Below are 27,037 nucleotides of genomic sequence, written 5' to 3'. Positions count from 1 at the left end.
TAGGCGCTTGGTACCACAGGTAATTGTATGGACTGTGTGGAAAATGTATTGTAAGTATACTTGGGGTAATGAAGCTTGCTTTCCAGACCTCCTTTTACAAGATATCAGTAGGTTGCTATTAAATTGGAGAATTGTCAATTCTGATAAGAAATTTGCAGCAACCTGGCCGGCAAAATATGATTACCACTTCATTTCGGCTTCTTTTGGCAAACAAAAATTAAAACCAATGATTATTACTTGGATTCGGCCTAGGCAAGATTGCTATAAACTGAATATTGATGCATCTTTCAACAAATTTTCAGCATCCGGGGGTGCTATCCTCCGAAACAGCCATGGTAATTTTGTTGCTGCCGCTTGTTTCCCGATTGATGCCAGGACAGCTTATGATGCCGAGCTTAAAGCTTTGATTTAGGGGCTTTCTTGGAGTATTGATAAAGGTTTTTATCCCATCCAGGTGGAAATGGATTGTCTGGAACTAGTTACACATGTTAATTGGACACAGTGGATTAGAGCAGGTCCTTCGGTTTTGCAGCGTGTTGCTGATTTGTTGCATCTTCACTCTTCTTCCATTCATCACATATGTCGTGAAGGAAATCAAGCTGCACATCTTTTGGCCACTCATCATAGACTTCACTATACTTCTCTTTCTTTTACCTCTTTTAATTCTTTGCCTCCTTTGATTAAAGGAATTGTACTTTTAGAGGCTATAGAAACTCAATATTTGAGATATAAATAAAATAAAAAATATCTTTTGCATAAAAAAAAAAAATCAACTACACTACATCTTCCTCGATTGGTTTCTTAGAAAGTAATTATATGCACACAGAAAAAGGATTCTTTAAATCAATAAAGGCACATGCTCTGCATTGTCATTTGTCACTTAGGCAGAAAAGCTTTATAATTACTTTAAATGAAAAGCTCTATAATTACTTGTGGGTGCACTCTCTTTCCAAATTTTTATTTCAATATTTACTTATTTATCTCACTTCGATTTGTTAGCTTTTCTTTCTGTTACTATTTTCAATGTAAAAACAAATATTGATTCGATAAAACGCAATGCAATTTAATCCTCAAAAACATAATAAAGTAACTTTTTACTGTACTTTTTGGCCAATCTGCAATCAGAATGAAAAGTAAATGGAAAAGTTATACTATTCAAAAAGAAAAGATAGAAAGAAAAGTAGAAATTAAAAGATGATATGATACGCACAAAGTAGAAAAGTTATATATATAATCAATTCAATAAAAAAATGGTGGTTCAACCATTTTGAACATGTTTCCTAAAATTGAAAGGCAAATTTATACATTGATTACCAATAATATGAAAACTCCAGATCACTTCAGGAAATTCATAGACATATACTTTGAGTAGTTGCATGTATGAATGATCTAAAAATTACGCATAACATATGTGATTCAACACATTATTGCAAAAGTTTTCTATTAGGTATTGAAATATCCCGGCTAATAATTTATCATTTCAACTATGGTAGCAAACAATAAATTTTCTTTTACCATCTCTTATGATCGCTATCAACTATCAGTTCTAGCATACTGTCAACAACTCAACCAAGCACTCAAAATAGCAAGTTATAAGATTCTACTTTAAAGGTTATAGAGTCTGCTGAAAATCCCTGTTGTTGAAGTACAAATAGATCTCTTTACCAGAAGCTGTTGCCATAGGCATTGCAGAAAACCCAACATAGTCCCTCTCTGACTTAGTTCTACATATTTCAGCAACATACTTGAAGAGCTGGTGTTTTTGATTATAGGGTTGATCCACATACTCCTTAATTGGCATCCACTGAGAAAAAGAAAATAAGAAACAAAAAAAATTACCATCATCTTTCTAACAAAAACCATCAATATTGCACATAAAGTAAAGATTCCTAACTTTCTTGGTTTCTTTTTTAGTATTTAATCTTAAATTGAAAGGAATATTATTTCAAAGTTAAAGCAACCAAGTTCGATTTGATTTCTGAAGGCAATGTATAAACAATTTCTTTCATGGCTAAAGGATCAAATGAAATATTACATGATTATTTATTAAAAAATGGTACCTGGGCTGCAGCAATTTCTGAATCTTGCTTCTGGATTGCAAAGGATTGTGGTCGTAACAGGCAAACGAAAAATAAATCTGATTTGCTACAGAATGATTGGTTACTTTGCCTGTCATTAATAGCAATAACTCATTTTGCCTTATTTTACTCTCCAAACATATTAAATAACCTCCATAATTTTTTTTTTTTTATGGTCAGAAATATCTTTGAACAAGCATCACTGACGATAAGATATCAATTAATAGATTAATGGCAAGCAAGGTGCACATCACAATGAATTATTCCATATTTAATGATTATTTTAATTTGATTGACGTCTGGATATTATTTTCATGGCTAATGAATGAATAAATTAATTAAAGAGTGCTCTTATCACCGCTTGAAACCGGTGCTACTAATTCGTGTTCTTAAGAATATAAAACTTGCATTTGGTGGATTTTCCTCTTGTCGTTTCCTTAATTTTTTTGTTCTTGGTGTATTGAATTAAATCCTTCTAAAATTCAACTGAAATATAATCCACTTTCTATTAAAATTATTATTTTAGATGTATAAATTGATTAAAACTGTTTTTTCTTAATGAAGTATTAATTTATAAAATATTAAATTAGTTGTTCCTAAATTGAATTTTCCAAGACATTGAAATGAAAATTTTTATTTCAAAGAAATATAAAGAGCACAACTTGTGAATTTTAATAACAAACATGGATATGTAAAATAAATAAATAAGTTATTAAAATTCACAATTGAATTAAAATAAATGAGTTATTAAAATAAATTTTCTTTTTTTAATTTTAATTAAAAGTTCTTGATATTTTTCATCTATTATTGAGTTCATTGCTTGTAGTTGTCTCGGATCTCACAATTACATGATCTTAGATTTTAGAAACCAAAAGCCAAAGTTTAAAATTGGAATAAATTATAGTTTGAGTTAATAATTTTAAGTTAGACGTAACTTGAATTATTTTGAGGGTGTAATAAAGATTTCATCAAACTTAGAGTGGTTTTAATTAAAATACACTTTTGTATCTTGAGAAAGAACAATTGCTAATTTAGGAAATCTTCCCTTTTAAATCAGAAATTTCTAAAAATTGAAATTAATTATCAAGCATAGATAGAGGAAGAGTGCTTAATTCCAAATTCAAGCGTAGATAGAGGAACAGTTGCTATCTTTTTCCAATTGTTTATTAAAATATCAAATTTGAATTGCTTTACTTTATTACTTAATTTAGTTCATTTTATTTATTTATTTTAAGAATTTTATCCATCCATTTAGATAACATATAGTTACTTAAAGTTCGGCACTCAAAACGATCCTCGAGGGAACAATAATATTTTATTGATTCTTGACATAATACACTTGCAGATTTTACACAATAATTTTTCTTTAACATGATCACTACTAACTATCAGCAACTACTAGCTAACTTTTAACATTTTAGTTATTTATGGAGATTTATTATGGATTTAAGATATTTAGAGAATATATTTTAGTTATTATCAGTAAGTGACAGGATTCTACTGTAAAGGTCTTACAGTTTGCTGAAATCCCTGCCGTTGAAGTACAAATAGACCTTTTTACCAGAAGCTGTGACCATAGGCATTGCAGAAAACCCAACATAGTCCCTTTCTAACTTAGTTCTGCATATTTCAGCAACATACTTGAAGAGCTGGTGTTCTTGATTGTATGGTTGATCCACATAGTCCTTAATTGGCATCCACTGAGGAAGAGAATATAAGAAAATTATCTTCTAACAAGATTAAAAGTTACAACTTCTCCATTGGTATTGCAAATAAAGTAAATTAAGATTCCAAACTTTCTTGGTTTGGATTGAGGATTTAATCTTAAATTAAAAGGCATATTATTTAAAAGTTACAAGCAAGCAAATAGGATTTGGTTTCAAAGGGCATGTATATATAATATTTTTCATGGTTGAAGGTAGGAGTGTCAATAAGCCAAGCCAACTCACAAGCTGTTTGAGCATTAAGTCTCGAGCCGAGCTTGAACTGAAATTTTTTCGAGTTAAACTCGAGCCTCAAGTCGAGCTCGAGTTTAAAATTTTCAGGCTCGTTGAGTTTCGAGCCAAGTTTAAGCTGAACTAAATTCTATCGAGCCGAGCTTCGGGTTTGACAGGTTCAAGCTCGCTCGGCTCATTTACACTCATAGGTGAAGGAACTAATGAAATAATATATGATTAGTAGATTATTTATTAAGAAATGGTACCTGGGCTGCTGCAACCTCTGACTCTTGCTTCTGGATCGCAAAGGATATTGGTCGTAACAAGCAAACGAAAAATAAATCTGATTTGCTAAAGAATGATTGGTGACTTTGCCTGTGATCAATAAGCAATAAAAATGAGATCAAAGACAGATCAAAACTTAAGAAGCACCATAACATGCTGCAATGGATTCTTGAATTAATAGACTTTCTTTTGATGAAATTGCAACAAGACTTCTAAAATTTCTTTTATTGCATGAAAATTCACGAGGAAGAAGTTCATAGAGCATAAATAGCAAACCTGAATGCTAAAATTTCCACAAATTCAGCGTCAATCTGGTAAGAAAACAAAAGATCGAAGATTTTAGGTTTATAATTGCCACAATAGTTTAATGCAAAACACTAAAAATATTATCGAAGTTAAAATGGATCAACTCTAGGGCATAACACTCATATTTGTCTTGTTTTAAGTCTACAAGAAATTATATTTCTTACTCCAGTTTCTTCTTTAACCTCCCGAACTGCAGCTTTACAGATATCCTCTCCCTGAAGAAGGAAAATTTCTGTTTATTGATGTAAAATATCATATAAAAAGATAATAAAACAGAGTCAAACTGCACTCGTATTCTCACCTCATTGACAACCCCAGTTGGTAGCTTCCATAAACCTGTATCTTTAAATGCACCACCCTTCTCCTGAACTACAAGCACCTATAAAATGAAACAATTTGACTTCAAACTTAGAAGTTGTAGCTAATGGGCTGTAATATCAAACACATAATATAGAGATTTAATAAAATCCAATCCTAGTTCCGAAAATAGGAGATATTTCATTGCACCAAAAGCCTATCTTCAACCAGCACTCAAAGCCAAAAGTTAAGTGACAAGAACCAGTAAATACCTCGCTATTATCATTTACTACAAAAGCTCCAATACCCACTCGATGTGTAGCATTTACTGGAAGAGTATCGGCGGTATTAGGTAGCCATCGCACCAACATCAAGTAATCTGATTCAGCATGATGATACCTAAATCCTTCCTGCAGAATAAACAGAACAGATTGTAAGAAGATTGATACGCCAATAAAATATTTTCTAATAGTTATTTCTTTTACGTTCCCCTCCCAGCCTTTGATGGTCATTTTTAACTTTCCCTCAATTTCTATTTGTGTAACAGTAAAGGGGGCCTAACTATAATTCGGCAAAAACTACATCGGAATGTTGACATGAACCATCCAAGAGTAATAAAATCAATTTTTAAGCCACATCATCATTTGACTCAGGTAAATTATTTTCTCTCTCCTCTTTATCTCTAATTTTCTACCCATTTGAGAAACCTCAATCACACATCCCTCCCTGCCACCACCATTAATCCAATACTCCATTGCCAATAGATAAACCCATCAGACTTCTCCTCCTTTCAATCTTCTAATCAGTACACATCTAATCTAAATAATTTCATCAAATATGTTAACTACAAATTAAAAAGAAAAATTAGGAGTCACAAATAATTAGAATATCCCACTGTAGATTGAGAAGAACTCAAAATCTATTTCCAAATTTACATCCCTGGATGCAATGACTTGCAACTTCTTTATTTCTTTCTGACTGTGACAATGCCTCAAACCCTTATAACTTTGCCTCAAAAACTAACACCCACCAATTATTACCAAATAACCCCACACCCAAAATAGGAATAAGCAAAACTAAAACTTTCATTATTTTGCGAGGTGAATCCTTTAAAATATTTTCCACAAACAAACATTTTTTTTGAAAAATATTTTAAAAAATATTTTCGAAACCTAAGTTATTTCCAGAAACGAACAGAGCCTAAATCAAGCAAAAACATGCATTTAGCAGTACCTCTAATCACTCTTCTCAATCACTCCCAGAGATTTCTCATTCAAAAGACTCAAAAATTTGAATAATGAAAACAATAAGTCCAAAATTAATTGTATAAAATCTGATTGGAAATCTATAATTAGTGCGACTCCTATTTCGGGGTTTGAGATTTCACCGAGGTTGAGCAATGATGTGGACGTGGTTTCAAGTCTTAGGCGATCTTCGAAGCTTTCTTTGCTTGGAAACACTAATTTTATAATTATCAAGAAGAGTGCCCGTGAAGAGTCGAAGCAACATTTGGAAATTCTTTGAGGAAATCTTTGAAGTTTTCTTTGAATGATGATTTGCCTTTCTTATTTTGATGTTTGAGAATTCTTTTGCAGTGTTTTGTAGGGTTGAGTCAATATGATGGAGAAAGAATGCAGAGATAAAGAGAGAGAGACAGAAGAGCGGCGGGTTGGATAGGACGGTGGTGTGGGTTAGGAAACATAGAGATGGAGAGAGAGGGAGCCGAGGTAACAAGGAAAAAGCGAGAAAGAGAGATTGAAAGAATGTCCAGGAGAGAGAATTATGGTACGCTTTATTTTTATTTTTTCACGCACCCTAGTCGCCACGTCACTTGCATTTCACCGGGATAAGGTTCGGGTAGTTTTGTTTTATAAAAATGAAAGTTTAGACGTTTTAAGTGACAGATTTAAGATGAAATACCATGAAGTGATACTCTCGTAAATTGAGAGATACCGAGTGAAAGATAGTCGTGCATAATGTCAACAAAATTATATTCGGTTGAAATGTAATATTTATGTCATTAAAATTTTAGTTTCACGTATAAGTCTAGTCATTCATTAAATCATTAGTTTAAAACCTTCCAGATTATTTATTTAAAGAGTTTGGACTTCATATGTAAGTTTAGCTAAACCAGTAGTTCAAGACCTTTTAGATTTTAATCCGAATCCTTATGTATCTAAAGTTTTATTGTTCCATACTAGGTTTCAAACTTTTCTTTTTCTACTGTTTTTTTTCCAATTTGAAATTAACATTGGATTGAAACTACCGGTCAAAATATTTAAAGTAAATTATAAGTTGAACTAATATCTTCTATTTTTGTCTAGTTTAAAATCGTAATTTTCGAACATATTCAGATTTGAATGTTTCTGAAATTGATTTCTAAACTTGAAATATTAAGTTTTAAGAGAGAACTTATATGTTTGACCTTCCAAAATATACTAATGTAATGTACATACCTGAACTACTGGATAAACGAGATTAACAAGTTGGATTGGCAATTTTATCCAAACACCTCTCTTCCCCTAATAAAAACACAACAAAATAATAATGATTTAATGAGTACATGACAAACTATTACTCTATCTATCCATAAATATAAATCGTTTAAGATTTTTTTTTACAAAATTAAAAAAGGAATTAATTCCTTACATTATAACAAAAAAGTTCATTAATTTAATTAAATTACTCTTTACCTTCCATTATTAATAAATTAATATGTTTAATACATATAAGGGTAAAATTAGAAAAAAAAATTCATTCATACTTCTTAATGTTCTCAACTTATATTTGTGGGAAAAAAAAAAAGTCTAAAATGACTTATATTTATGGAGGAATCACAAACAGTGTCGATAATAATTACCTGTTGCTTCCATTGTGAAAGGGAGGCTCTAAGTAAAGGAACAAAAATGTCGGCGTCCATATGCTGCTTCATTTCTACAACAACTCCATCATATAAATCATCAACTGCATCAAGCATTCCAACCATCTGATCCTTCAAAGGCATTCTACTTGTGATGGCTAGCACGTCGATATAATACTGCAACCTGGAGGAACGAGCCAAAAATAGAAGATTCATTTACTTTTTTCTTTAAAGCATTTTCTGTAAGTAGAAAGCATCTTATTCTTATCTCAAAGGAAATTTCCGAGCACAACCAGCCAACATTACAACTGGTCCTGCCATTTGGCATTTCTGCTTCTAGAAAAAAACTAACAACTTTGTCTGAAACTCCAAATTTGGAAAAGAGAATCTAATACATTGTAGGATAGTCTTGGTTTTTCCTTGAGACATTTTATCAAATACATAAGGGCAAGACTCAAACTATGCATATATACTTACCTTCCTTTTCAAATATCAGAAAAAAGAAATGGTGCAGCTCCAGGAATAGGATTGTTGGAAAGTGGTGAACTTGCATAAGAATATGAAAGAGTTTGTTGGTTCTCAATATGTGATTCTTTATTTAATAGAAAGATAATCTCTCTGCATATACATATGAATTGTCGTTCGGATTAATAAAGAAGAGTTTGGTTTTGACAGTTTCAGTTGTGTCTGTAAAATCCGTCAACTTTGGATGGAAGTACAGAATTGAATTGATCAATTCAATTCTTTGCAATACGGCGATGAAATCAATGACTCAAGCGCTGCTTTTTAGAATAAACAATTGATGAAAACTGCTAAGAGGGTGAAGATTAATCTGTTCAAATCTTTGGTAAACAAATATGTTTCTGTTGATTAATTTAGCACATAGAATGTGTGGTTGGCGGGAAAGAATTACCTCTAAAACGAGATTAGTTCATATCTTATCTCAAACCAATGGATAGTATAAAAAACTATTTTCTCCATTCAAAAAAGTTATCATCTCCTCTTTGCTCACGCAGTTGAATTGTTGAAGAAAATATAATAAATGTGACGGTAACTTATATTTATACATTACTCCCAGATTAATTAATTAACCAAAAGTAGAATAAACATTTTTTATTGAAAAATTATTTTTATTTAAATGTTATAATTGAAAATTAAGAGAATCAATCGATATATTTCTCTCAAGTCAGTCCATTTGCCTCTGAGGGCGAGTAAAAATTAATCAAGTTTGTGAGCCATTAAAACTGATATGTGTCTAGATATTTGTGCAAGTATTAAAAAAAAAAATCAATATAAGTATAGGTTAATTAGTTCTAGAGGTTTGATCTTATTCAGAAATTTAAGACTTTTATTTTAAAAATTGATTTAACGCATCTCATCATTTAATTTTTTGAACTATTTCTAGACTTAATTTAATACACTTAATTTGATATAATTGAATTTAAAATATGAAATTCATTTATATACGAAATTTTCATGTTGGCAATAAATTTAAATTTGAAAATTCATTTACTTTTATTTTTAAAATACATTTTAAAAGGCTAAAAAGATAGATAGTTGTGTCATAAAAATTTGAATTATTTATCTATTTATTCCAAACATGGGTAAATGTTGAATTTGGTGAAAAAAAAAATCGATTATAATCTATTTAATGTTATTTATCTTCGAAATCTTAAGCCTTTTATCATATCCTTTATTTTTGACTAAATAGAAAGTTGAGCAAAAGACTAAATAGTTGACAAAAACAAATTGTAAAGACCTATTAATTTGAATTTAATGTTAGGTGTTCTAATTAATTATAAATTATGTTAAATTTGAAAGATTAATAGCATTTAACCCTATATATCAGTCAAAATTCAACATTAGACTACAAATTTATAATAGAATAGCACTAATTAAGTTTGATTTGAAGAATTTCAAATAAAATATTTTCAGTTTGATGTTAATCTTTTCTTTAATTCAAAAAAATAACATAAAATCTACAGATGTATCAAAATTAATCCTCCACTAATTACAATCTCTATATCCACATTCCCTTCTCTTGAATCTAGGTTTGACATTTTCCTGATTCAAAAATGTTATATTGCAAAACAAAATTTTGTATGTGAGATTGAATGTTCTAGTTTTGTCAATTGAAAAATAAAAATCTTTTGTTTAATTATGAGAAATTCAAGTAAGATATGGGTTTTTGTAAAATATTTATATATCATTTTATATTGTGAAAATACCCTTCAATATATGAATTTAATTTTCATAAAAAACGAGAAAGATTATGTAAATACCTGAAATCAAAGGTAAAATATAAAGAATTGCAAAAGTTCTTGAAAAATGAAATTCATATTAAAAAAAATAAAACGATGCTATATGAAGACTAACACAATCCAAAATGATATATACAAACTAGATTTCGACATTTGTTAGACATGTGTCTTTACTTTGTTCATCAACATTAATAAAATTCATTGTGATTAAGGCAGCACGTGGGTCGGGTTGATTGATTTAAAGTACCTGATCTATATGTGTGGATCAATAATTTTTTTTACCCAATCCAATTCATTAAATGCGTGAATCCGCAGATTATAAACGAATTGGATTGAATTGGGTACGAATTTAGTATAAATCCGTGGGTCAAATAAATGATAATAACAAAATTATTTTTAAATAAAATACAACTCTTTAAAAGAATTAATAAAAAAATTAAATATACTTAAAATCTTAAGTTTAATATAATTTTCACAAACTACAAATATATTTCAATGACAATATTAAAATTAAATTTCTTAACATGTTCATTATTATTATCATCATAATCATAATCATAATCAACAAGAAAAATTAAATTTCCTAATGAAAAAGACGATTAGTAAATCAAAAATACTCATTAACATAATTACATAATATGTTTAATTTAAACTACAATATACTCCAAGAACAAACGTGATCTCTACTAAATATGTAAATAATTTAGTATTTATATTCAAAATTGCAAATCAAATTAAATCAACTAAATAATTCATAATTTATTTATGAGTTGGGTCGGGTCTGCAGGTTCATTTAATGAATATGTGATCCATCCTAACTCAACCCATGAATTGTAAAGATGGCCCACCCAACCCAATCCATTATATATTCAATTTCGCCAGGTTGAGTTGGGTGGCTCGGATTGGATCGGTATAAAGGGGTCATGTGCAGCCTTAACCGAGACGGACAAGAAGTTTCAAGTTATTAATTATAGGTAATTTTTTTCACGTCATTATTGACTATTTTGGCGAATACATGGTACTATTATTTCGGAAAAATCAGAAAAGAGCTTAAACCATCACCAAAAATTAAAAATTAAAAATATTAATATTCAAAATATAAATTACTCTTGCTTTTAACTTACAATTACAAACTTTAGTTTTTGATTGAATAACATCAATTTGATGTTATTCTTTTGGCAATTATTCTTGTGGTTTTCAAACTTTATGAGAACATATCATAACCCTACACTTTCACATTTCAGTAACAATCACGTCTCTTACCAAAATGAAACATGAAAGTGCATAGTCATAATTGAACATCCATAAAGTTATTTTATTTTGGTGAGAGATATAGTTATTATTAAAATGTGAAAGTGTAAAATTATAATTAAATTTTCATAAAATGCAAGGTCACCTGAAGAATCATCCAAATTTTAGGGTTATTAACTTCTTGCGAGAAGTGCTACAATTATCAAATAACACTCTACTAGGATGGCCAAAATTCGATGTTCGAAACTAGAACTGCCACTTTGGAACTGGTTGCAACTAGAATCGAAACCGTGCGGAAATGGAATTGAGAATTGGGTTTGATTCTGATTCTAAATTTTTTTATTTTAAAATTATATGAACAGCCTGAAACCATGGATTCCGCATTTTTTCATTTATGTTATAATTCCAAATATTTTGAAACCGGAACTGTGGCGAACCTACATTCCACAACCTAAAACATCCTGAAAAGGGTTTCTTCTTAAGAAAAAAAATGACACGGTTGAGATATTTTCGAGAAAAAATAACATATGCACAAAAAGAAAAAAAAAAAGCAAATAATTCATTAATGTCGGAAGATAACTGAAATGTTTAATGATGATACTGCAAAATGCATGTTTAGTTAAAATATAGTATTAATAGCAGAAAAGAACTCACAAAATATAAGTAAGAGAAGTATTTTGCATGCATACCTTTTAGCCTTTAGTCTTTTGAAACTCCAAACGAAAGAAAGACAGCCTTTTAACTCGATGAATATACGAAGTGGATCTGCCTTGTACGCACATATTTGTATTCATATATACACACACATACGATCTTTCCTCGCATCATCGCATGTGTATTTTAGAACATGCGAGGATCCAGACAATACACGTTTCTACTATTCAAGTACTCCACTTTTCTTCGTTATTTCCACAGTGGTGCTTGCATGACTCCACATAGATTCAACTAATATACACGTTAGTCGTACTTGAACGCTTTACAAAAGGTAGGCATTTTACAAAATATTGGTAATAAAAATATTATTTTGTAGACCACCAACCTTTTTTTAAAAAAAAAAAAAATCATTTTTCATAAAATATTAGCAACTGGAGCTATTACTTTGTGATCATATAACTTTACAAAAACAGGCTTTTACTACCGTAGAGAAGTGAGTAAATTCTGTACCCATACAAATTTTTAATCTATTGACACATGTCTAATAAACTTGTTATAATAGATTAACAAATTACAAATTTAATGTTTGAATAATATTATTTTTCAAATTTTCAATTTATGAACTAGTTTTTATTCTTGTTGTTTGCAATCTTTTTTAGTTCCTTCCAGATTTGATTATCTTAATTTAATATCAAAAATATTTTTATATTATTTTTATAATATCCAAAAATATGAAAATTTATAATTAATTTTTTCTAAATACATGAACTAGAATTAAAATCTAATTAATACTGATTGAAACCCAAATTCTCTTAACAAAAAAATTTTGAATATCGTAAAATAATATACAAATAATTTTTTAAATTGTTCGGAACTTAAAATATTAAAATCTATAAATAATATATTAGTACAAATTTATCGATTTAAGTTATAGAATTTATGTAATTAATTTTGATATAAAATTAAGAATTCAAGTTATACTTTGAAGGTAATTGATTATATATAATATTTACCAACTTTTTTATCACTAAAATTTTTCTTTTATTATTACCGAAAAAATTTAACATATCTAAGCATTCAAACCCGCGCTATCATGTCTCTTCAATATACTCAATTTAGCTTGAAATGCTAAGTGAAAAAATTCGGTAAACTATACATTAAATTGAAGTCTTTTCTTTTACAAAATGAATAACAAAATTTTATAAAAGTTATAAAATTTATAATTTTTTTATACTGCTTTGAAACTATAAGTTGATAGATAATCACAAAAATTAAATTATGAGTATCAAAATAATTTTAAAATGTTGTTTAGATAATTAAGCTTTCTAGAAGAAAATATTTTATTTTAGAGGAAAATTGAATAAATTTTTTATTTTAATTGTTTATTAAAAGGATAATTAATATCTTTATTATTATTGAATGATTTATATGTGTTTAATAATAAATAAAATAATAACTAAGAAGATATATGAATAATAAATGATGACCTGTTTTATAGGTAGCAAGTTATTAAATATTTTTAAATCTAACAATTCACAATAAATTTATTTAAATCTAATGGAAATAGAAATGGATGTTTCTCCATAGATACAGAATTTTAACTTTCTGTACTATAGTATTATCCCAAAAACAATTCACTTTTAGGAAGTATTACAAAAATATTGCTAATTGGGATATTATTTTGTGAATATTACAAAATATTAGTTGAAAATATTATAAAATATTACAAAATATTAGAAAGAATATTGCTTTGTAAACTATCAACTTTTACTAAAAAAAAAGGTCTATATTTTAGAGAATAGTTGAAAATATTATAAAATATTAGCAATTAGAGTTATTATTTTATATAATACCGTAATTAAAAAAACAGTTATATTTTATAAATTATGAGAAAATATTCTAAAATATAGGCAATTAAAGCTATTAATATGGTGCTGCTTGATTCTATTTTCCCATATTTATGATATTAATTTAAACTATTGATTTGAGTTAAATCAATAACTTTCTTAAAAAAATAATAACTTTTTATAAATTATTAAACAATATTACAAAAGCATTATCAATAATTGCTATTATTTGCCAATCAGGTGTGGTTAGATTAATTTTTCTACAGATGTAGGGAGTATGTCGTCACGTTACTTTAAAAAATCCTTTTTTTTTTTTAAATCATATTCAGTTTTTAACTTCCAATTAATTCATATTCCGTTTAAATGATCCACCTTTTAAGTAATTCTGTGGCTGTAATTTACTAGTTTATAATTATCCTATGAATTGACCGATTTTGACTGTAATTTATTCTTTTTCTTGATTACACCTGGTTATTTGGGATAAACGAATTCTACAAAATGTCATAGAAATAAAAATGTAAATAAAAATTAAAAGTTTAAACTTTACAAAATTCAATTATATTTTTAAATATAATTCAATCACAAAATTCACTTTAACCACTATTTAAACGGTTAACATCTAATAACTAATAACTACTAAAATAACTAATAACTATTAAAATAGCTAACAACTACTAGAACAGCTAGTATTGCTGAACAGGCACAAAAACTGTGTATTATTAAAAGTAGACAGTAGAAATAAAAATTTGAGAGCACAATGTAAAGTAAAAATAAAATAAATCGAATACAATAAATTTAATAATTTTAAAAAAATGGAAAATATTTATATTATTAAAAATATACGTAATTTTAAATATCATATTTTATTTAACAATCATTTATTTTTCTTAATAAACTAAAGCGTTTATATAACTAATAATTTCCTAAAATATTACCTTAAAACTCAACAACTCAAATAGCTTCTAAACAATTATTTATAGATTTTTTTAAAAAAACTATTAATTTAATATAGTTTTACATATTATACTATCAATTCTATCATTTTTTAAACGAATATAATTTTTTCACTTTTTTTACTATATTTTCAACTTTTTAAGAAAAAAAATTTGGCGCACCGGCGATTGTTGTTGTTTTCTGAAGATAGGTCACGTGATTAACATAATCACGTGTTGCTCAAGCGGTAAGGTTTTTAGGTGCAAGACCCATCAACAGTTGAATTGTCAATAAAGATTAAATTATTAACCTTTTTTTGGGAAATTTTCTGTGGCGTAAATGACAGAACAGAGAGTGACATAAATTTTTTAAATTTATTTACTATTGTACTTATAATAAATTGAGCTTACTTTTATTATATCTCATTTACATAGTTTGTATTTAATTAATTTTAAATATAAAATATTTTTATGTAATATAAATATGAAAATTACAAACTTTATGAAAGATGAAGTATAATAAAATAATAATAATGTTGAGAAGCGGAAAACCTGATAACTGTTTTAACTGGTAATTTGGAATTGTTCCCATGTCAGTTTTTTCCAATTTCTTTGTTTAAAAAACTTTATAAATTAATTTCTTGCCGTAGAAAATTATTATTATTATTATTATTATTATTATTACTATTATTATGAGTGACTGAAAATTATTGAAATAAATAAATTAACCCATTTTTGTGCAATCACGAATGCAACAACCTAAGAATGAAGAAAAGAAACAAAAAATTTTTATTTATTTTTTTAATGCTTATTAAACATTTTAGATTAATAGGAAATTATTATATAGCTTCCCTCTTATAAAGTAATACAATTTATTTTAAATATTTTTGTAAATTACATATTTAATCAAAGACAAGGACTTAACCATGGTCCTTTACACTGAAACCCTAAACAACTTGTATCTTTTCTTTTTGGTCAGTAACATTTGTATATATACATGCACGACATACACAACATGATGCAGTAGTTGAGGTCAAGGCGTCTCCTTTCATGCTTTCTTCTTCTTCCTTTCCGGCTTTCACCTTTCTACACGTTTTCCTATTTTCATACTAAAAACATATATAGGTAAGATTGTAACTTTTTAACGTACTGTGGTTCAATAAAAATCTATCACAAATTTTTAGTGGCTATCTATTTATCGAATATTTCCTTGGTTCAGTTTAATTTGTCGACTTTTGACTTTCACAGCAATTAAGAAAATAACTAAATCATTTCAAATTTTTTAAAAAATAATGATTTCTAATTTCTAATTTTTGGCATCCTTTGGTCCAAAATGGTCTATTTTCTATATTTCTCGGAAAGATATGTCCACTTACAAGGAAATTATTTTCTAAGAAGTATAATTTGAATATGTTTAATATGCAAGTCAACTTCATCGGAAGCAAATTACTTTCAAATTACAAAAGACAATATTGTTCATAATATAAATTTACATGTGTTTAGATAATAGGACAAAATGGTAAATTAACTAGAGAAATGCAACTTCCCTAGTCATCTCTAAAGAAGTTGCTTCCCTTATGTAAGGAAAGTAGGATAGACTACTTCAAGGAAATAGAATTGAAAATGCAAATTAAAATAAGTATTTTATGCACTTTCCCGTAACTCACAATTCCCTAGTTTCCTTATCTCCAATCAAACATCACTTTTAGTTTGGAACAGAAACTGATCTTGTACTATTTTATTTATTTCGATTTAACTAGATGTGTTTTTCTTATAATAAATATATTTTTTTTCTTAATTTTTTATTATTGTTTTGTCTCCATATTATTTGAGATTTAATATTATACATTTCTGCTAGTTTATTATTGAAAAGAATTTAAACATTTTTTTTCTTTTATTAAAAGATGAACGAAATGGCAGCTCTATATGAGAGTAATTATCTATATATAATACTTTGATATTATTAATGAATTATTAATTATATTTCTGAAAAAAAAAATTATCTTTTGTAAGTGGAGAGGAATTTATTTTGAAATCAGAAGGAGGGTCTAAAGCTCATTAACCAACACAGCAATGTTGCCAAGCCACACCCGTTCTATCAGCATGAAGCAAGTCACGAACACCAGTAGGAGGAGAATTAAACAACACTACCTCATGCGGACCATGAATAGCATCCTTTGCTAACAAATCGGCAACCGAGTTAGCTTCCCTATAAAATTATAATGATCTTCACCTCCCAATCACGAAGAAGAAGAGAACTGCAAGCTGTAAACAAATTATGATTGCGGTAACCACCTGCCTATCGAGACTGAAGCATATCGACAACCACCTGAGAGTTGCATTGTAAATGAATATGCCGCCATACTCTATCCCATGCTATCAGCAGAGCATGGTAAACAACCCATTGGTAAAGCATACCAATCAAGAGCTAGAGAAAACCCCAACTGCCATAGACCATTCCATGAACGAAAGGAACCTGCACAAGCAACTATGCCAGGCTGACCGCAAGCACTCCCATCAGTATTAATTGTAATCCATCCAACAGGTGCTGGCACCCAGAGACAAGACATGTCTGAATCGGCTGAGTGCTACCACTAATTCTTTTGTCATTGTCCCAAGCTTTCCGCACCTCCTGAACTTTAAGACAAATAAAATCACAAGTGATCTATAAGAGACCTCAGCAACAGGAGAATAAGGATAAAAAATCCTCTTATTTCGCTCCTTCCAGATCCACCAGATACACGGTGCAAAGTTAACACTCCAAAGGCCCCCTATAGAACAAATCTCCGTAGAACTGAGATTATTAAGAATCCATTGAGGCACTATGTTAGAGGCAAAATCATCACACAAATCATCAACAAGGAACCAGTTCCAAACTCTGCGAGCCCTACTACAATCACGAAGAGTATACAGCACTGTTTCACTAGCGCCATTGCAACTAGAACAAGAGTCAACAGAAGTAAACCCCCTTCTACACCAGTGGAGAGGAATTTATTACTTCATGGAATAGGCCAATAAGATATTTGGCTCTATCCGGCTGGTTTCATGTTTCTCACTTGGTGGTCATTTCTAATATTTCAGTTGAAATCTCATTCACACTTGACATTCCACAATAAACTATTTGGACATACTTTTCTAAGTGGACTACGTCCTAAAAATCAAAGAGCATTAAATAATTGCTATATCCATTCTTAAATACTTGTTAAAATTTCATATCTCTTAAAAAAAATCATTAAATTTGTCTAAATTACAGACAATAAATTATTCAGTAAATTAACTACATTATTCTTAATTTAATATATCCAAACACTGATTTTTGAGGAATTGAAGCAACAATTCTTGCTCATATATAAAGTGCTACATGAAAGGAAAATTTATTACCAGGAGAAAAGTTCTTAGAAAGAGGCAAAGAATAGTTTTCAAAATCCAAGGCTGGAGGTTAAGCAAAGATTCTCTGCTGCAAAGTTAAATAGTTCAAGATATGCTTGAAAGAAATTTGAGGGGAAAACTTCTGCATAACCCATAGATATATTCCAGAGTTCTTTAACAAAAGTCATCTATTATCTTCGCTAATCTTCTGTTCCTATAGAATGCTCTACTAAATAAAAGTTATTTTCTAATTAGAAATTTAACATATAATCTGTAATGTAAATCTGATGGAACTATAAAAATCATCGGCATCGAAAATGAAATACGTAGCCGGAAATATTGACTGAACCGGAGTTTGAGTTGATAGATGTAACTTGTGTGTTTTTCTATCTCTAGAACGGCATTTAGGTTTTTATTTGTTTTTTTTTTTCTGATTTATTGAAATTAAAGCATTAATAACTAACATGTTACTACCCTCGGTTCTATAGTCAAATTTGAGAAAATAGTTTGTTTTAAAATACTTGTCATATTTGTGGTTTGAAGGTATAATAAATACTTTTTTACCATGTTTACCCTTTCTATATGACCAATAATCATTACTTCAATTTAATGGATTTTTTAGAAAATTAGTAATTAACGGTAATATAGCTAATTTACTCAATAATTTATTATAACTTAAACAAATTTAATGGTTTTCTTATAAGACGTGAAATTCCAAATGTGACAAGTACTATGAAACAGAACTAGTATATTTTTATTAATTTGGTCTTATTCAGAGACATAAACAGAGTCTAAAAAAATTTTTTTTTTCATTAATTTGAATTAAAAATTAAAATAAAAATTAAAAGTAGCTATTTAATACTAATAACCGTCAAGGTTGAACATTCTTATTCTATCCTTTAAGTGAGGAGAATTATTGAATAAAAAAAATAACTACTTTCTCCGTCCCATTTTGTTTACACTGTTTGACAAAACATAAATATTAAGAATTTAGTCAATAAAAATTATTTTACCCTTTTTCAATCCTTAACTCATTAAGATATTAATAAAATTATTTATTTAATGAACAATTATAAAGATTATTATGAGAAAAAATAATTGTTTAAATGTATAAATTTATAAATCTTGTAAATATTTTGGGACATTCAAAAAAAAAGAATAATAAACAAATAAAATTAGATGGATGAAGTATTTAATATGATTTTTTTTATTTTATTTCATATTGAAAAATCAACTACACTACATATTATGTCGACAACTCTTTTCCTCTCTACTGCCTTGTTAATGGCTTCTCCAGTGGCCTAATTGAGCTATAGTGGTCAGTAAGCTTCACATACAAGTTGGTTTATCTTCAAAGGTTGGTTCATATTGCCCTGAATGTGTTCGATGAAATTCCGCAATAAGATTGTATCTGAACCACAAGCTCTCTCTGCTAAGCATCTGTAGATCAGATCCACAGTCAGTTCGACAAGCCTCTAAAGCGCCGCCGGTCGCAGCTTCGGCCACCTCCGGTTGTCTCTCCGGCGAACATCACCTCTGTCTCCGGAAAAAAAAATAATAAAATAAAATAAAATTTCTGGCAGTGTTGTGTGTGTGTATGCGCGCTTGATTTCTGGCAGTGCGTTATTATCACTAAGGCAGATGATTTGGTTTCATCACTGAAAGCACACTCCAGCAACAATATTTTTGTTTGGTGGCCCATCTTCTTCCAATCATGGCCCCCCTTTCAAGCTCACCACCGGAGGCGACCCCACAGGGGGTGGCTGGCCGGAGTTTTGCATCTGCACTCACTGGCCAATCTTTCAGTCCGAAAACAATTGAGGATCTTAGATCTTTTGCTTCCATCGACAAAAAATAAGAGGTTATCATCTAAAACTCCTAGCAAGTTTAAGGGTTTCCTGCTGTAAATTTCACTGAAGATGATATTCAGAAACTATCTCTCCCATATCGATATGCTTTGATTGGAGCTTTTATGTTTGGAAGACCTTCTATGCAGGCTTTGAAGAAAGCTTTTGATTTGATTGGTTTTAAAGGAGATTTTACTTTGGGTTTAATTGATTCGAATCATATTTTGATTAACTTTGTTTTTGAGGAGGATTTTCTCCGTGTTGGCTTCGTCAGACTTGGTTTTTAATGGATTCTCTATGAGAGTCTCCAAATGGTCTGCCTCTTTTTCGACCAGATGTCGATAGTTCTATTGCCCCAATCTGGGTTTCTCTTCCAGGGCTCCCCATTCATTTTTTGACAAAGAGGCTTTATATTCTATTGTTGAATTAATTGGCAGACCTTTGAAGGTAGATGACAAAGAGGCTTTATATTCTATTGTTGAATTAATTGGCAGACCTTTGAAGGTAGATGCCTCCACTGCTTCATTAGTTCGGCCTTCGATTGCAAGGGTATGTGTTGAGTTAGATATCTCTGCTGATTTGCCTCAACGTATTGGGATTGGGAATGGAAAATTCCGGTTTTTTTCCAAGCTATCGAATATGAGAATCTTCCTAAGTTTTGTCTATCATGTATGAAATTGGGTCATGACAGTTCCACCTGTAGGATGGCTTCTACCAGTAATGTGCCAAATCATTTATTAAGCCTGTTAAGAATTTATTGAAACCATCTCAATCTCAAGTTTGGGTCCCCAAGAACAGCCTCCTCAGACAGAGTTTCAAAAAATCAGAATTCCATTGTGCTATATGAACAACCCGAATTTTTATTTTCAAAGATTTTTCATTTAAATTGTAATAAACTGACAGCGTGGAAAATGTATGTAATTATTATCATGCAAATTAATAATTTGTACAGCGATAACCGAATCGAAAAAATCAATGGATATTGACAAATCAAAATAAAAACCAAGATTTGGGCTGAATCGAAACCAGAGTTGAATCGAATCAGCCAAACCACTTCTAGAACGCTCCCTCATCGCCCTTATTTCCAGCGCTCAACCTCACTCCCTCATTTTTTTTTGCCACCCCCTTGTACCACCACGCAGCAAAGCACGCCACCTCTTCTTCTTCCTTCTTTTTTTTTTTCTTTCTGTTCTTTCTTTCTTTTTCTTCCTTTTCTTCCTGCATTGCGACTCCACTGCTGGCAGAAGCAGATTGCGCCCCCACCAGCTCGATCGTACTCCGTCGCACGCCACAGCCGTTTCCTCCGCTCGATTGCTGCTCCTTGCAAAACCCAGCCACAGCTCCGCCACTGTTCCTCCGGGTGCTCAGCCTTGTTGCAGCTCCAGCGCGCTTGCCGACCTCCAGGAGCAGATCTGTCGAGCCTGCAGTTGCGCCACCGCACTGCTCCGCCACCAGATCGCACAGCGCCACCACTGCAGCTCAACTCCTGCGTCGATCTCAGGCTGTCCAGTCGCTTCCACGCGTAGCTCCGATCCGGCACGAGTAAATCCCTGATTTAGCAAGAAAAATTATATTTGGGGTATAAATCAATTTCTGCTAATCTCAGAATTTATTTTAGTAATTTTGGGTTAACTAATTTAAATTAAAATTTTGATATTGAATTATTTTTAATGAAAGTTCAGTTAATTCAGTATTAATAAATTATTCGCCCCTTTTGCTTTCACGGCCTTCCGCCCTTTCTCCCTTTCTGTTCCTCCGGCCCCTGTGGCGAGGGCGTTTGTTTTTGTTGCCTGCCGCGCTGGCTGGGCGCTGCGTGGTTTGGAATTTTTGATATAATGTTTGATGTTTTTAGGTGGATAAATCCAATTTTTAAGGGAGATGCGCCGAAAGTCGGTAGAAAATAAATTACTTAGAGATTAAATTATTCATAGAAATTAAAAATATAGAATAAGATTATGAGAGTGATAAATAAACAAATAAAGAAATAAACAAGAGGAACAAATTTATATATAGTTCGGTAAATTAAATACCGACTCAAGTTATTAACGTTATGAATATTATATGATAAATCGTATTATCATTATTAATATTATTATTATGAATCATATTAATATTTTGATTAATATTATTATAAAATATTAATTACCGAATAATTAGACGTTTTACTTAATGAATAAATTAGAAGAAATAAATCAAATAAAAATGCACTATAGATATATGGTATAGTTTGATAAGTTAGTGAACCGACGGGTAACGAAAACAAATAAATGAATGTAAACTGCATTTCCCAAATTAGAATTCTTATGTAGAATTTTCTTATTATATAGATACTTATAAAGTTTCGGACTGTGAAGACAAAGGCTGGAAGCGCACAATAAGAAAGGCAGTCCTTTTAAGGACAACAAAAACTGTGAGTAGTGTTAGATAACTAGTATCATCCGCCTGCATTCATGCATTCACGGCTAAATGATCGTGCGTTATTTTGTTGAATTATCATACTGTGATGCACTATTCGTTGATATTAAAAATTGTTTGATTATTTGTGTTGTGATTATGCTGTGCTTTGTTTGTGTGGAATTGGGATGAAGTGGGTCACCATGGGTTTGTGAGACCGTTACCGTTATATGGATCCTGATTATGATTACCGTTACCATTATATGGATCCTGATTACCGTTAGCCGGGTAAATGGGAGATCGGCGCCCCCGTGTGCATCTACTGTTACCGTTACCGTTAACCACAGGATGGCCGCTTGTTGTTGCGCACTTGAAAATCTAGATTTGATTGCAGCCCGCAGGGTGGCCTCCTGTTGTGAGCGCTTGATGATCTAGATTGGATGGAGACCACCGGTTGCCTCCTGTTGGTATGGAAAAGAAAAGAGAGAATGGAAAACAATGAGAGGGCTGGTCAAGTGAGGATTAGACCGGTCGGCCAGTATGGGGGATCGGCTCCCTGGTGCACACGTGAGAGGATGAGCCATGTGGGAGGACGACTCATCGGGGGTTCGGTGACTCCACTGACTAATTTCCACGTGATGTGATTATATGAAGATGATAATAATTGTGATTGCTGTTGTATTGTCATTTGTGTGACCAATTGCATGTTCATAAAATTAATCGGTGACCAGGTAAAAATATTTTTAGCATCTGTGTGATTGTGTGGGGTGAGAGGGTTATCTAACCCTACTCATTGAGTTTGGCGCTCACCCCTGCCTACCTATTTTTTTTCAGGTAATAGTGGAAAGAAGAGTCCTATGGAATTGAAACAATAATTATCAAGAGCTGTTAGTGAATGAAATAATGAAGTAAATGTAAAGGTAGAGTTCCGCAATTGTATTCCAGTTGGGTTGTAAATGAATAATAAAAGTCCATATTAAATATATGAACTGTCTTAGTGATACATAATTGAAATAAATTATTGGGCCTGCATCCACAGTTATGAATAGGAAATGAAGTTTGCGTAATATAGGCTTACTACGGGCTTCGGGGGCCTTAAGCCCACCCAGGTCCTAGTGCCGGTCCGGTCCATGGAAATGGGTCGTGACACTATAGTTGTGTCCTCAGCAGACCCTCCTCCTCCTAAAATTAGTTCAGATGATCAAAAGGTGTCCACTACGTCTGCCCCCTCTTCGTCGCAGAACAATTCTGCTATTCAAATTTTGCCAACAGACAGTGTCTTGTTGGACAGTGCTCCTTTAGTTTCGACTCATGGTGCTGAAAAGGTATCTTGCCCGTCTGATGTTGACATTGGTGAAGTTAATAATAAATGTTCTTCTTTGGGATATTTGTCAGAAGGGGATCGCAGTGATTCAGAACTTACTGCTAACGTTGATGATCTCAAAAAACTGGTTCAATGATTGCTGAAAAACTTTCCGCTGGTAATGTCAATGGTAATTTTGAGTCATCATCTGGTTTGGGATTTATTAAGGTGATGAAGAACAACAACCGTAAAGTCAAAACAGCTATTGAGCTTCTCAAGCCTACACGGCGTCAAAAGCAAACTCAAGCTTCCTCTGATTGCATCCGACCCAATGAATATACTGAGCTGGAATCTTAGAGGTCTTCCATCTTCTTCTAATCGCTTGATTCGGCTTTGCCGCACTCATCACATTTTTCTGCTTTTTTGTGATTGAACCCATGGTCGATGCAGGTAAAAATTATTTTTATGCCTCTAAACTTGGATTTGACAATGTTTATTCGAGTGGAAAAACAAGATATGGATACTATGGAAAGATAGTTTTCTGCAACTTTCTAATTTTGTGGATGATATTCAAATATTGAGCTGTTCTGCTTTTATTCATTCCCTTGCGATCACCATTAATCTATCTGCTGTGTATGGGTATCACTCACGTGCTCAAAGGAGCACTCTTTGGTCTCGTCTTCTTAGATTGAGCCGTGATACTGTTGGTCCATGGATAGTTGGGGGCGACTTCAAACGCAATTAAAACGTTGGCAGATTAGAAGGTAACTCAACTCCTAATTTACTTAGCATGCAAGACTTTGTTGATACTTCTAATGATTGTGGCCTTATTGATGTTCCATTCATGGTTCCAAATTTACCTTTAATGGTGTTCGTAGTAATGGTAGAGTGTGGGAGAGGCTAGATCGGTTTTTGGTGAATACTGCTTTTTTATACTGTTTTGAAGATCTGAGTGTCAGGCATTTGAGTAGAGCTACTTCGGATCATTCTCCTCTTCTGCTTATATGTAATAAGGCTGATTTCAATTTTCCAAAGGCTTTTAAATTCCAACATATGTGGCTTTCTCATCCTACTTTCCTTCCTATGGTTCGTACCACCTAGAATTTGAATTTCTATGGGGGAGGCATGCGTGGACTTTGTCTTAAGTTATTTGCTTTGAAAAAGGCAATTAGAGAATGGAACAAAAATACTTTTGGCAATATTTTTGATGCAGTTCAAGAAGCTGAAAAGGAAGTGGAATTAGCTGAAGCTACTTTGATACAACCCCTTCATCGCACAACAGGAAAGTCTGGCAGGAGAAACAGTGTGACTTGATTAGAAAGCTTAAGATTGAGGAGACCTTCTGGAAGCAAAAAGCTCATATTAAATGGCTCGCTGATGGTGATTCAAATACAAAATTTTTCTATAATTATGTGAAGATGGCTAGGAGAATTCATTGTATTTCCCTCTATCAAGACTGAGGAAGGAACATGGATTTCTAATCAAGCTGATTTGGGTGCGAAAGCTATCACTTTTTTTCTTCTCTCTTCAAGTGCAGTGATACTCAGCAGATTTATCAACCTCTTCTGGACTACTTACCATCCTTGGTTACTGAGGAGAATAACAAAAACCTTGAAAGATCACCAACTGATGATGAGATAAAACATGCTATTTGGCAGCTTAAATCCGAATAGTGCTCCTGGACCCGATGGTTTTGATGGAAGATTCTACAGAGAGTGTTGGGAGATATACAGTGGGATGTGTGTAGTGCAGTGAAGGAGTTTTTCTTGGGTTTGCCCATTCCGAAAGCCTTGGTAGTGCTCAGATTATTCTTATTCCGAAAGTGGAAAATCCTTCTTCCTTCAATCAGTATAGACCTATATGCCTTACAAATTTTATCAGCAAAGTATGTACCCCGCATTTGGCAAATCGAATCTCTCCTTTGCTAGACTCTTTGATTTCTAGAGAGCAAGCATGTTTCATGAGGGGTCGCTCATTCATGCTCAGATAATGCTTGCTAATGAGATGGTTCATGAAATTGATAGAGCATCGAGGGGACACAATCTAGCCATCAAGTTAGATATGGCTAAAAGCATTTGACAGGGTGATTGGAAGTTTTTAGAAGCAGTTCTGGTAAGATTTGGCTTCTCTCGCTCATATGATCAATATTATTATGAGCAATCTTGCTTCTACCCGGCTTTCTGTGTTGATTAATGGAGTTCCTTACGGATTCTTTCAACCGCTAGAGGAGTTAAACAGGGAGATCCATTGTCACCATATATGTTCATTTTAGCTTCTGAAAGCTTTACTCGGGGTCCCAATCATTTAATGGCTGCGGGAACAATTTCACCTTATAAAACTGGCGAGACATTGCACGATAGTTTCTCATCTTTCTTTTGGCCAGATGACTTGTTGAATTTTCTTAAAGGGGGATGCCAGAAGCATTTCAAATCTCAAGAAATTTTGATTTCATATCAGGCAGCTTCTGGGCCAATTGATCAATTTCGACAAAAGCTCTTTCTATTGTTCTAAGAATGTCTCTCAGGATAAGGTTTCTCGTATTCAAGATGCTTTGAGCATTAAAAGGAGACCCTTCCCTTTTACATATCTTGGTGCACCAATCTATCAAGGTATTAATAGAGCTCATATTGCAGTGGGCTTTTGCAGAAAGTCGAATCAAAGCTTACAGGTTGGATAAAAAAGATCCTCTCTCCGGGTGGCCGTTTATTATTGCTCAAGCATGTTCTAAAATTCCATTCCTTTGCACATAATGGGGGCCATGGCGTTGCCCAAAAAATATTGAACTTATTGGATCGTCAAAATGGCCTACTTTTTTCTGGGGTAGTGATGTGGATCATTCGAAATATCACTGGGTCAATTATCATGAATATGTGTTTCCCAACTAAGGAAGGAGGACTGGGGTTAAGATCTCTTCATTCTTTACAGAAAGCCTATTCGCAGTCAAAATCTGGTGGACTTATATGCAGAGGAATTCTTTGTGGGCTATCTATATGCTCCAAAAATATCATAGGCAGGGAGATATGCACTATCAACTTATCGACTCTTGCACTTGGAAACGGATTTGTCAAGTTCACTCTCTTGCTTGCTCACTTGTTGATTTTGCAGATAATAATATGGTGTTGCGAGGAGAAAGGACTGGCCAATTTACTCTTGCTTCAGCCTACAATTGTGTTAGAGAGAGCAAAGCTTCTTGCCTTTCAAGCAGTGCTATTTGGGACTCATCTTTCCCGCTTAAGCTTTCCATTTTTACATGGAAACTCCTCAGGGAGCTTTACCTTTGCCGCGACGTCTCCAATTGTTTGGGATTTATGGTCCATCCCGGTGCCCATTTTGTTTCAAGTCAGAGACCACTGCTGACCACCTTTTTATTTCTGCCCCATCATTGCTAAACTTTGGAATTACTTCGGCTCTTTTTT

General features: G+C 31.8%; 1 protein-coding gene and 1 long non-coding RNA gene across 3 annotated transcripts; one reads left to right on the top strand and one right to left on the bottom strand.

Annotated features, from left to right (window-relative positions):
- Nucleotides 1-3,374: 3,374 nt before the first annotated feature.
- LOC149497396 (nudix hydrolase 2-like) lies at nt 3,375-12,022 on the bottom strand. 2 transcript variants are annotated; one of them, XM_089718954.1, is made up of 9 exons: nt 11,965-12,022; nt 7,764-7,947; nt 7,360-7,425; nt 5,176-5,313; nt 4,908-4,985; nt 4,771-4,821; nt 4,577-4,611; nt 4,282-4,390; nt 3,375-3,778 (listed from the first exon to the last, which is right to left on the bottom strand). In XM_089718954.1, the coding sequence occupies exons 2-9, from the start codon at nt 7,905-7,907 to the stop codon at nt 3,590-3,592; spliced, it is 810 nt and encodes a 269-aa protein (XP_089575080.1). In that variant the 5' UTR covers nt 7,908-7,947; nt 11,965-12,022; the 3' UTR covers nt 3,375-3,589. The 2 variants fall into 2 exon arrangements, with proteins under 2 accessions (XP_089575080.1, XP_089575081.1); XM_089718955.1 differs by lacking the exon at nt 7,360-7,425 and having other exon boundaries at nt 11,965-12,021.
- A 9,419-nt stretch (nt 12,023-21,441) lies between these two features.
- On the top strand, nt 21,442-23,301 carry LOC149497395 (uncharacterized). Its single transcript, XR_016319919.1, has 3 exons — nt 21,442-21,503; nt 22,252-22,334; nt 23,153-23,301. It is a non-coding gene; the product is annotated as an uncharacterized LOC149497395 (long non-coding RNA).
- Nucleotides 23,302-27,037: the final 3,736 nt, after the last annotated feature.

Source organism: Jatropha curcas, chromosome 3, assembly GCF_041381405.1.
Source record: "Jatropha curcas cultivar XTBG-Jc1 chromosome 3, XTBG_Jcur_1.0, whole genome shotgun sequence".
Taxonomy (NCBI): Eukaryota; Viridiplantae; Streptophyta; class Magnoliopsida; order Malpighiales; family Euphorbiaceae; genus Jatropha; species Jatropha curcas.
This window is presented reverse-complemented; position numbering and strand designations above follow the sequence as displayed.

Bases quoted from the DNA above. Each gene is read 5' to 3' on its own strand.
- LOC149497396 (XM_089718954.1), bottom strand. From the start codon at position 7,907: ATGCCTTTGAAGGATCAGATGGTTGGAATGCTTGATGCAGTTGATGAT. The intron at 5,314-7,359 runs GTATGTACATTA...TTTATTCTGCAG, and splicing joins TCGTTTATCCAGTAGTTCAG to GAAGGATTTAGGTATCATCA. The intron at 4,822-4,907 runs GTGAGAATACGA...TTCCTTCTTCAG, and splicing joins CAACTGGGGTTGTCAATGAG to GGAGAGGATATCTGTAAAGC.